This window comes from Xenopus tropicalis, chromosome 1, assembly GCF_000004195.4.
Source record: "Xenopus tropicalis strain Nigerian chromosome 1, UCB_Xtro_10.0, whole genome shotgun sequence".
NCBI lineage: Eukaryota > Metazoa > Chordata > Amphibia > Anura > Pipidae > Xenopus > Xenopus tropicalis.
In genome coordinates, this window is record NC_030677.2 from 24217507 (window position 1) to 24230091 (window position 12585).

Below are 12585 nucleotides of genomic sequence, written 5' to 3' on the forward strand. Positions count from 1 at the left end.
TACAGAAAGGCTGGAATTGTTTTCCTTTGTGCCACTGGATAATGCCATATGGAAACACTGCCATTTTAATACTAATTCTGCCCCCCTGGCTCATACGAGGCACTGGGCTCACACACAAACCAAGGGCACGCATACTGTACATGCTAGGTTACATTAGCCAATGAATGAACAGCGGCGTGTATTTTACTTCTACACTTCCTGTTATGGTTAGAACATGCATTTCCTGTCACGTGATCAGTGTATGTATGTTTAATTGTATGTATACATACATGTTTTCCTCAGGAAAGTAACTACATGAATCCAGGTCACCCAGCATGTGTCCCGCTATTTGCCCTCCCTCTGCCAGCCCTTACTGGCCCCCCTGTTCCCCCCTGCAGTCTCAGGGTCTGCTCCCCCTGTTATTACATAGCTGATCTTTCTTTCAATAAAATAACAAAGTTAGCCGCATTATGGAGAAATCATATCTTGTACCTGAATATAGAGATCCACCAGTTCATTCTGGCCCAGGATATAGTAGATCTTCCCTGACAACAGCCAGGCATAAGCCTCCTTCTCTTTTTTTTGGAGATCAATAAAAATCCCAAGACTTCGTTTGGTGTATTCCAGCGCTGATCGGCAGGCTCTGAGGGGAGTAATACACTAATTAAATCTGGTTATTTTCCTCACGTAACATCAGACTGTAAAGCTGCCACAGCTATAGGATTATTGCAGTATAACACTAAAACCAAGGTTAGTGTACTGTATAGCATATATCTTTAGTGATGTCATCATTTATAATCAGTTCTTAATTATGTCACTTGTGTCAAATGACTGTTACTTCTTCACTATATTACTAGGTATAGTAGTAAATTTACATCACCTTGTGCCTTTATATGGGCACAGAACCCCTCAGTGACTTCTAATATCCTTATCATTTACAGTAGGGGGTACATTATCCCTTATAATACATGAGTGATACTCAGAGTTCCCTGTATAACTCAGCCTGCAGCCTTGTGCCTTTATATGCGCACAGAACCCCTCAGTGACTGCTAATATCCTTATCATTTACAGTAGGAGGTACATGATCCCTTATAATACATGAGTGATACTCAGAGTTCACTGTATAACTCAGCCTGCAGCCTTGTGCCTTTATATGGTCACAGAACCCCTCAGTGACTTCTAATATCCTTATCATTTACAGTAGGGGGTACATTATCCCTTATAATACATGAGTGATACTCAGAGTCCCCTGTATAACTCAGCCTGTAGCCTTGTGCCTTTATATGGTCACAGAACCCCTCAGTGACTGCTAATATCCTTATCATTTACAGTAGGGGGTACATTATCCCTTATAATACATGAGTGATACTCAGAGTTCCCTGTATAACTCAGCCTGCAGCCTTGTGCCTTTATATGCGCACAGAACCCCTCAGTGACTGCTAATATCCTTATCATTTACAGTAGGAGGTACATGATCCCTTATAATACATGAGTGATACTCAGAGTTCACTGTATAACTCAGCCTGCAGCCTTGTGCCTTTATATGGTCACAGAACCCCTCAGTGACTTCTAATATCCTTATCATTTACAGTAGGGGGTACATTATCCCTTATAATACATAAGTGATACTCAGAGTTCCCTGTATAACTCAGCCTGCAGCCTTGTGCCTTTATATGGTCACAGAACCCCTCAGTGACTGCTAATATCCTTATCATTTACAGTAGGGGGTACATTATCCCTTATAATACATGAGTGATACTCAGAGTTCCCTGTATAACTCAGCCTGCAGCCTTGTGCCTTTATATGGGCACAGAACCCCTCAGTGACTGCTAATATCCTTATCATTTACAGTAGGGGGTACATTATCCCTTATAATACATGAGTGATACTCAGAGTTCCCTGTATAACTCAGCCTGCAGCCTTGTGCCTTTATATGGGCACAGAACCCCTCAGTGACTGCTAATATCCTTATCATTTACAGTAGGGGGTACATTATCCCTTATAATACATGAGTGATACTCAAGAGTTCTCTGTATAACTCAGCCTGCAGCCTTGTGCCTTTATATGGTCACAGAACCCCTCAGTGACTGCTAATATCCTTATCATTTACAGTAGGGGGTACATTATCCCTTATAATACATGAGTGATACTCAGAGTTCCCTGTATAACTCAGCCTGCAGCCTTGTGCCTTTATATGGGCACAGAACCCCTCAGTGACTGCTAATATCCTTATCATTTACAGTAGGGGGTACATTATCCCTTATAATACATGAGTGATACTCAGAGTTCCCTGTATAACTCAGCCTGCAGCCTTGTGCCTTTATATGGGCACAGAACCCCTCAGTGACTGCTAATATCCTTATCATTTACAGTAGGGGGTACATTATCCCTTATAATACATGAGTGATACTCAAGAGTTCTCTGTATAACTCAGCCTGCAGCCTTGTGCCTTTATATGGGCACAGAACCCCTCAGTGACTTCTAATAACCTTATCATTTACAGTAGGGGGTACATTATCCCTTATAATAGGCGGTAAAATATCCCTTATAAGATGAGTGATACAAGATTTATTGTCACTAGTAATTTATCCCTTGCTGAAAATGAATACTTTGACTATAACCAGTGAGCATGCGTGCCCCCTTTGCCCCCTGTGGTCCTCACATATGTAGACAGGTAGGTCCCTGAGTCAGTCTACCCAGTCTACCAGGTAGTCTACCAGGTAACTGACTCAGGTGTACCCTGTATTGGATGAGAGGCAGATATCCCTAGCTAATGCTAATTATGTACTCCTGGCGAATTATTTTATAATCAGTCATTTATTATAACTACGTATCAAACATAGGAAGGAGACTGGAGCCAGCTATAAACTGTATGACGGGTATATTACAGCATAATTCACCCAATGGTATAGATATTTTATAGTTAAATAATTTTACTCTTAAACCCTTTACCCTTAAAACTAGGGAAATACATGATCAACAATATGTATGGGGCCCCCCAAAGGGGGTTTTAATAGTCCTTTTGTATTACGCACACATGCACTGAAAACTATATATCTTAATCTTGTAGTTTATTTACTTTAAAATAAAGGAGAATAGACCCAATGTTTGTATGGGGCCAAGGAGGAGCCTGGGAAGGTCAAATTATTCTCCTACACCTTCCCACATCTGACTGCACCCCTTGCCCCCCCCCCCCCAGGCACATTCATGGATCCCTCTCATGTGGTGGTGCCCTGAAACATACTTTGTAGGGGGTGCCTAAGAATACAGCAATATGGCCCTGATAGTAGTGATCTTAGATAAAAGCACCACTGTCTGGGTGCTCTTTACCCTAAGACTGGCCTTGTATCTCCCCATGCTTTACGGACACCAAAAAAGAAAGAAATAATAAGTTGTTATCTGGGCATAATATGATGGCGCTTTATAAATACACATTATTAATAATGATAATAAATGCAATTATACCAGTCATTTGGCAAGGCAGCTTGGACCTCATCATAATGCCCCTTCAATGATGATAAGATGGCAGAAAGGTGATGTTTATTCAAAAATGAGCATCAGTCCCCATTGGTGATGCCAGTCTCTGTAATTACTGGGTATTTGTAAAAGTGCGTGCATGTACACATGCTATATTACATTATGCTATAATAGACGGGCTGCAAATATTTTTCATTTTCAGGCTTGGAATAGTTTTTTTTTTACAAAAGTACTTACTACATGATCTATATTATTGATTGCAAATGCTTGTCTGGAATTCCCTGTCAGTATGAACAGTCTTTTAAAAACCCATTAACCTCATTAACATGAATGCTGACCAGTGCTGAGCACACAAGAAGTATTAGCTGGTGCTGGCAAACATAGCAATGGGAGCCTTGAAAAATCACTTAGACATAAAAATGTCCAGGTTTCCCGCTGCAACCCATGTACCCCAGCATAAGAGAAGGGAAACATGGGTTCTTATCATTGCCCCTATCTGCAGGGCCCACTGTGGTTGTAGGTCTCCTTCCACTACAGTTACATGACAAATCTAAACTCAAATCCTACCCCATGAATTACTAACACACTATCTGTTCCAGTCTGGTCACTAATAGTGCAGTGCTCTGACACTGGGAATGGCTAGTACCCTCCTATCTATTTGTGTAGATAACTCACCCACTTATGCCCACCCTAACTTATATCTTCCACTTGGTTTCAAGCTGTCTAGTCCTGCACATTACTTGGGTATAGCACTCACCTTTCTGTGCCTAAGGATAAATACAGGTGACTTATGGTTTCCAGCACCTGTCCCTCTAGGTCTTTGTCGGACATTTTTCTTGCCAACGAAAGCTGATATTCATTGTAGATGATACACTGAGCTTCATTTATTTCAGAGGTGGTGTAGAAATGGCACAGTGACTGAACTGCTTGGAGCTGGCCTGTTAACAAACACATGGGATTTTATTGCACAATTCCCTTGGTTTTGGTTCTGTACGATGCAGCTATTATGTACAGATACAGAGGCTGGCAAATTAATCATTTCATATGTTACATGCATGAAAGGCATTGGTTATTCAAACACAAACAAGACTGGTCTTGGAAGCCCACAGCATTGGTAGTGCAACCTAATCTCTGGCACGAGGTGCAAAGCTGTTGGGGAGTCCGAGAAGGTTATGTAATAAAAGACTTTCCCAGCAACCCATAGCAACCAATACGATGTGGAAAACATACATACTTTCCAAGTGATTTATTTCCATTGCCACAAGGAATGCCCACTCGTAATAAAACCGTCCTCTTTCGTTTTGGTCTCCATTGATGTAATAGTGTCCAAGTATAAGTAGCAGATGGATAAAGTCAACCCCGTTCTCCAGGTTTGGAAGCCTTGAGTAAATAGCTACGGCTTTTACTAAGAAGTGCTCTGCCAGATAGTTGGCTCCCAGATGCAGGAATAAGGTCCCAAAATTGGCCAGTGCTGCGGCTTGGTTTTGCAAAATGCCCGTCTCCTTTGAAATCACCAAGGCTTTGAAGTAATGCTCGGCTGCTTCTTTAATTCTATTTGTTTGTTTGAAGGCTATAGCGCTGAGATTGTATATGATTCCCAGTTGGACTGATGAGCAATGGCACGACTTTATAACTGTATCCAGAATACCTAGCGCTGTGGTATATTCTCCATCAAGTATACAAAGCCAGCCAAGGGAAATCATTATATCCACTCTGGATTTCATATCAGAACAAACACCAGGGTCTAGGGCCTTTAATATATACAATTTAGCCTTTTTATACTCTTTATGCTGAGTGCATAGTTGGCATAAGCTGCGGTATATAGTTGCAGAGAGGATCTGCTCTTGGTCGGTGACTGCAGATGCAAGCGCTTGCCTCAGGTAGTAGGAAATCTGAGTGGGGAAGGACAATCGCCCTCCCTTGATCCCACAAAGTTGGGGCACATTTCCAATGATAAAGTCCACTTTCCTCAATGAATCAGTGAAACTGCATGATCCACGAGAAGCCACTTTTATACAGCTCAGTGCTATGTGTGGCAAACATTTGTGACTGTAAATATCTGCAAGCTGAAAATAGTATCCTGGTAAGCACCACTCGCTGGAATCCGTTTTATTAATTAAAACCTGCAAGCGCTCTATAAAAGGCAAGGCCTCGTCGAACTGCCTGCTGCGAGTATACATTTGCCCTAAAAGCAGACACGACCTTGTTTCACTAAACAGGTCTTGGTTGAGGATTGAGGTCTTCAAAGCATATCTGAGTATGACGGATTCCATCTCTGTACTACTAATATGGCTTTGTAATCCTATAAGAAGACTGGCGGCCTTGTCAATCATTTGGCTGCATTTCTCATTGTTCTTCTGTTTTAAATAAATGGCAGTCAAGTTCATGTAGATTGCACTAGTGAGATAAATGTCTCTAAAATCTCCGTTTAGAACCCCAATGGCTTCTTCAAAATAAACCCTAGCTTGGGAGAATTTGTGCCGTTTAGTACATAGTCTGCCCAGAAGAAAACAGATCCTGGTCAAAGCCAACGTCATGCTTGCTTTCTTTGCAGATTCCCTCGCCATGCTCAGATACCGGACCAGTTCTTCTTCCTCTTTGTATCCATGGAATAATGCATTTAAAAACCCATATGAGACATCGTAGATACATCTAAATCCTGGGAGATATTTCTCACTGTTTAAGAATAAAAGTAACATCTGAAATCCTTCATTCTTCTCTGGTTCCTCAGAGATATTGAAGTTTGGGAAATCACTATCTTCACAAGTTGCACCCCTCTTTTCTATAGAAAGGTTATCTGTTCCATGTTCTGGCTCACTGGCTTCTTCGGAAGGACAGCATTCTTTATTATTCTGTAAGAAAGCCTCCAGCTTTGGTTTCCATGGGTCATCTTCGGCGTTAGTGATGGCGGATGTTATTTCTGAAAAGAGACCATGTACAATAAAATAAAAAATATTATGCAGCCATTTGTAGCTTAGAAAATATTTTAAAAGTATCAAGTACCTGTAAAGGATTCTGGCTAGTGTGCAAAGAGTCTGCATTTAGTAGAATAGCCTGACTCAAACTTTCTAACCATTTTTGGGTTCCTACAATGTGTTCATGTAAGCGCTACATGCAACAAGCTGCAACAGACTGCAGGGTAGAACTTAGCTTTATTCCTTGCTGTTCTCTCCACCCACTTTGCTCCTCCCCCTCACTTCCCCTTCCTGTGTGCGCAACCTTTTTCATGACTTCACACAGTGCTAAGAAGCTAATACATATTGAAAAATACATTTAAAATCCTTACAGGAATGGATAGAACAACATTACAATAGAACATACACCAAATAGTCCTGTATAAATTGGCCTTAAGTTAAGGATTATGAGTCATGGGCCATTTTGATGGACAATGTAATTAGTAGGAAAGCAATGACTATTGCAAAAATAAAACAACAATGACAATGAAAAAGTGATCACAACCACTCTATCATCCCTTAGTGACATATAGGGAATGCTATCTAAACCAAACATGGCAGTGACATTTCTGAGCTGAGGCCCGCCTGTAACCACCACATCTGCCATAATAGATATTACTGTGGGAAGTGGTGGCAGGCAAATAGGGTTGCTTTCTGCCTTATAACAGTGGTGAAAAAACTATGCACCACAGGCTAAACTGAAAGTCTCATCCCAAAATGTATAATTAAACATTCTCTTTAGACTTCTCTTACTAAACAGATTCATTTTTACAGGGGATGTTGTTCATTTACATCTGCCCCAGGGAAGCCTACAGTCACACATACTTGGGTTAATTTCTTCAGGAGCCAAATATCCTGCCTAAATACTGTAGAGCTGGGGTACAGAGACAGTGTATATGATATACCCTAAGGGCACAGTGACACCCAGGGTCTGACTGGAGGGTGTAGGGCCCACCGCGTCCCCACCACAGGGCCCCCCCTAACTCCCCTCGCAGGGCCCCCCACCCGAAATTCTCCCCCGAGCGTGTAAATTTAGCCTGTCAGGGCAGGAGCGGTCAGGCAGGGGGAGCGCCGGCAAGGGTCGGGTCTGGGCCGCCGGGGCCCACTAGACCTGGGGCCCACCGGGATTTTTCCCGGTGTCCCAGTCCGACCCTGTGCCACCATTTTTTTTTTAACATTGGTACCTTGCTGCTATCCCGAACAGAGCATACACGCAGTAGAGTAATACTGGCCTGGGGTGTAAGGGTGGAGACCTGGGAGAAGCCTAACAGGGTGGCACCCCCAGTGAATTTCACCTTCCTTGACAGGTGAGAGGTTATGCAGCTAATCTCATCTGATTTCCTCTGATTTGTGTTATTCATAAATGGTTCTGGAAAAAGCACCATAGAGATTTGCCTTTATCTTACCCTAACAATCCAACTATTTACAAAGTGCATGCTAAACAGGGACCAGATGCACCAGGAGATGCCTGGTAAGCAACAAATGCACTCATGTACATTTCAATGACATCAGACACATCACAAAATCCTTTATATTTAGATATCTCTAAATTTGTACCTTTGCTTTGGGGTGCCCTTAGAATGTCAAGTTCATCTGCAAAAAGTAAATATAAAAAAATGGTTTGTAGTATATAGCAACAGTCGATGAAAGAGACATATATATATATATAAATACATCAAACAAAAGCAAAGCACTCACAGCATTTAACTTGCCCACACACCAAGGTAAGCTACGCCCACAAGTAATTGTTTAACGTACAACCCGTTGACTTTCCTTGTTTAGAATTATATCTAAAGTGCTCAAGTTATAATGTAATATTAAAATCAATCCATAGTAAAGTGATACTTCATAAAAATGCAACTGTGCCCATTTTCATTATATCAAGACAAGTGCAAAGTTTGCAACAAGAACAATAATTAAGATGCGTGTGATGGGACATAAAACATATATATAGAGAGAGAGACAGAGAGAGAGAGAGAAAAGGAAGAAGCACTTTATCCAAATATTTCACAAGGTCCAAGATCAAGTGGTTATGTATAAGTAGATACAGATGGATCAGCATGAAACGTGCTACAATCCTGCTTAAAAATGTTTAACTTCTGTGTTTACATGATGAAAAGTCACGTGATTTTAAAGGGATTATGTTGTGATTTTTATGTTGTACTTTTTCTAAATTACACTATTTACATAGCAAATAATTCACTCTACCATTTAAAATTGTATTTTGAACCAACAATGTGTTGAACCAACACATTAGAACTGCCTTCAGCTAACCTATTGTTTCTCCTACTCCCATGTAATTAGAGGAGTCCCAAGCCAGACTTGGATTTCTTACTATTGAGTGCTATTCTGATACCTACTGGGAGCTGCTATCTTGCTCCCTTCCCATTGTTCTGCTGATCGACTGCTGGGAGGGGGGGGGATATCACTCCAACTTGCAGCGCAGCAGTAAAGTGTGACTGAAGTTTATCAGAGCACAGGTCACATGGCTGTGGCACCCTGGGAAATGAAGAATATGGCTAGCCCCATGTGAAATTTAAACATTTCAAAATTAAAAAAAATCTGTTTGTGCTTTTGAAAAGCAGGTTACAATGCAGGATTCCCATATATTGGGTTCACTCTAGGTTGGCATATACAAATAAGGCCCTGGCACAGCACTACTAACATACTGAGCAAGCTCATTCTACTTTGCTGGCCTGTGTGAAGCTGCCATTGTTTTCCTAGCAGACACTAACCCAAATGCCCATGTCCATCACTGGCTACTAGACATATTTTGATAACTATTTCTTACCAACTCTATAGACACTACAGACATCGGAATTTGATATTCTGTGCAGTAAGTCCTTTGCATCCTCCAAAGTGAAATCACTCTCTCTTTTGCCAAATATTTTTTCTTCTTCACTTACTGGAAGTGTAAAATGTTCTTTCCTGAAAAGACAGATAAAACCATTTCCACCTGGCTTTGTTCTGCATAGAATGTACTGAATGGAATCTGGAGCTCGGTGTTACCACCCATCACTTCCCACTAATTCACATAAAAAGTCTGGAGCGCATGAACCCTAATTCCTAGAATCCTCAGTGACAGTAGGTTTTTAAAATATATATCTTATCTAAAGTCTTAGCTCTGAGTTTTTCATGCTGTTTGGGTTTATTCCCCCTTTTATGCTGAGGCTCCCTTTGACTCATAGTAAGCTTACAGATATACAGAATTGCCTGACATTCCCCCTGCTATGATTCAAGATAATAACAAATTAACAGCTGGCAAATCAAAGCCTGACTATTTCCGCCTCCCCTAATGGCTTCAGTCCTATTACCTCTCAGGGGAACCTGCACAAACATTACAAACAATGGAAAGAACTTCATTTAAAGTCAATAACTTCAAACTTATTAGGAAAAATACAGAATTCACAGAAACTCTTTTGATGAAAAACTACAAAACAAATACTAGATTGCTTGATGTCAGTAAGTGGATTCTTTTCTGTCTTAAGTTTGCTTTTTTTTTTCTGGGCCATGGGTTGGGGTGGTGTTGAAAGCTCAAGCTGTAGGAAGTTTATACTACTCCTAAAAAGAGTTACAAACTAAAAACATGTTATACAAACTACTACTTCCACTATTACTGTTAGTGTCACACTATATTAATGCACACATGGCCCTACCCCCAGCCTACTGGCATCTAGATATAGATCAGACTGCATTCCCCAGAATTCCCTTTCCAGAATCACTTTTCGACCTGCCTGAAACCAGACAAAAAGAGAGTCTGGTAGCTGAGATTTAAGGTAAGGCAACTTTCAAAGAGCTACATGATGATTCCATGCTATACATTCTAGCTAGACACCATCTTAGCATTGATGTTTATATAGTAACCAAGGCAATACAGACAATAAGCATATATACACAGGACAGATATCCTATTAAAAATCTAATAAACCCACAAATAATTGAAAGTAGCCAAATAAAATGAGGCATCACCCAGCGGCAGGCCTGAGGGTCGGGAATGGACCCCAACAGGTTTCTAGGGATATTCCAAATCAATGGATATAGGCTTCATGGAACCACAACAGCTCCCCAACTGGATGGCAATAACCTGAATATGACACTTCGGGGTCCTTTATGGCCACAAACTTGCTTGTAGGCTTCATATCATTTTAATAAAATCCATCCATAAATGTGTGAAAAATGACATATTATATGAGAAAGGCGTGTAGCTTTAACATAGTGTTTTAATAGCTGAATGATACTCTCTCTCTGCTATGCCACTATTATTTTAATACTGAGTGCAATGTGTCACAGGTGTCTACATATGTAAAGGGTGCAAATACAACCCAGCTAACTGCACGAATGGAGGCTTCTGTGGTTTAATACTCACCTTTGTTCTGATGCATAGGGTTTGACATTACTCGTCTTCACAAAGCCAACCTGGCTGGTCGTCAGGTTTCTTCCAACAAACCACTTTAAAGATTCAATAAAAGTGCCTATTATTTCAATAATATCCCCACTGCAATAGGTTATTTCATCAGGGGCAGCACTTTCGTAACTAACTGTTGCTTCAGTCCAGCCGACGGCTGAAATACAGAAAAGTCTCCGTTAGTAATAGAGAGAGGAACTATGGCACAGTGGAGAGTGCATCTATAGCCATGAATGACTTGGTGTAACATAGGCATAGGGAATATACACCCTGTTTATGAGTAGGATCTTCTTTTTTTATTGAAAGTGTTCCAGGAACCATATTGATCATTAAAGTGACTAAAACTGGTCTGCCTGGGACTTTATCACTTAACCGTTATGCAGAGGTTTTTGAACCTTAACAGTATAAAATAAAACCTCATCAGATTATATATATTTAAAAATATAGGTTTCCATATTATCTAGGCCACTAAATAATCCCCCAATAAGGTTTCTAAGCCTGGCCTGTCCACTGACTTTCAGCTCCTAGGGGTTACAGTTTGGGAAATATTTGTTGTGAAATATCTGCTAGCTGTTCCGCCTAAAAACTCACAGAACGTTTGCACCTCTTCACAAACCTGAATTCTGTACTCACCAATTTTATTTTTCTGCTCTAAGGAAATAAAGTCAGAGAGCTTGGATAAGGAGTTAGTCTTAAGGAACCATCTGGGGAAACAATAAAGAATTAAAACACTAAATCCGAGGAATTCTCTGTATAACTTAAAGAAAGGCATTTGTTGCATGTGCATAGGAATTTACAATAATAAATGATTAGTAAGTATGATATCACTAAATGATAAGTGAAGTACTGTATATATTTAGAGTACTGAATAATAAGAATATGCAGTATTTACCTTACTATATAAATAGGACAATAATATACGAGGTAAAAATAACAGCCTGACTGTTTTCCCCCTGCATTCAATACACACTGGGGAGTATTTATAGAGGGGATAGTGCTCAGCACCATCATAGATTGGAATGACATTCAAGGGCTTTAAAGATACTGTGCAGCTTATTCTTCCAGTCCATTCACTTGCCAGGAAGCCCATATGTGCCAATTAACATGAAGGGCAGTGTCAGACTGGGACCCCAGGGGCCCACCAGAAAACCGAAGACCATGGGCCCACTCTCCAAATTATTTTTCATCCACTTTTCACTCAACCTCTATATTTTCATAGTTTTTTTTTATCTTTACATACTATAATCTATTCTTCTTTATATTTAATCAATTTGTTCCACATAGAGAAATAGAAATGACCATGAATGTAAGGATCTTACCCGACTAAGGGGTCAGCGTGTTCAGGACCTTCAGCGGTAGCACGCATGCCCTGGAATAGTCGCGGCAGCGTGCTTGCGAATAGTCGCAATGCTGTGCGAGCGAATAGTCGCGGAGGCGTAACGAGGGCGCGTGCAGGTTTTGGCGCATGCGCATTGCGCTTAAAAGGACGCCGAGGCCTGCAAGTCACTGCAAAGTGATCGTCGCTTTCCTAGTGTGTCACTGAGCGTTTCTGGTTATTGTTCCTTGGATTCCTGATACTTGCTGCCCTAACCGACCTCTGCCTGCCTGACCTGCCTTTGCCTATTGATTCTGTTACTACGCCCGGACTTACGGCACTCCTGCCTCTCCTCCACTTAAACACAAGTCTGTACCTACCTCAGTCTCTGCTGTTTATAATGGAAGGTGTAGGAGAGGTCTACCTCTACGTGCTCTTCTACCAAACTTCCTGAC

General features: G+C 41.0%; 1 protein-coding gene across 3 annotated transcripts in view; it reads right to left on the minus strand.

Moving 5' to 3' along the window:
* Positions 1–12585, minus strand: part of sh3tc1 (SH3 domain and tetratricopeptide repeats 1) — a 101936-nt gene that overhangs the window by 5307 nt on the left and 84044 nt on the right. For all 3 annotated transcript variants that reach the window (XM_031895316.1, XM_004911255.3, XM_012955723.3), the window contains exons 8-14: positions 11449–11519; positions 10777–10972; positions 9202–9338; positions 7968–8003; positions 4691–6376; positions 4214–4394; positions 472–622 (exon numbers count right to left, since the gene is read on the minus strand). In XM_031895316.1, the coding sequence (XP_031751176.1) occupies positions 472–622; positions 4214–4394; positions 4691–6376; positions 7968–8003; positions 9202–9338; positions 10777–10972; positions 11449–11519 (2458 nt within the window). The remainder of the gene's footprint in view (positions 1–471; positions 623–4213; positions 4395–4690; positions 6377–7967; positions 8004–9201; positions 9339–10776; positions 10973–11448; positions 11520–12585) is intronic.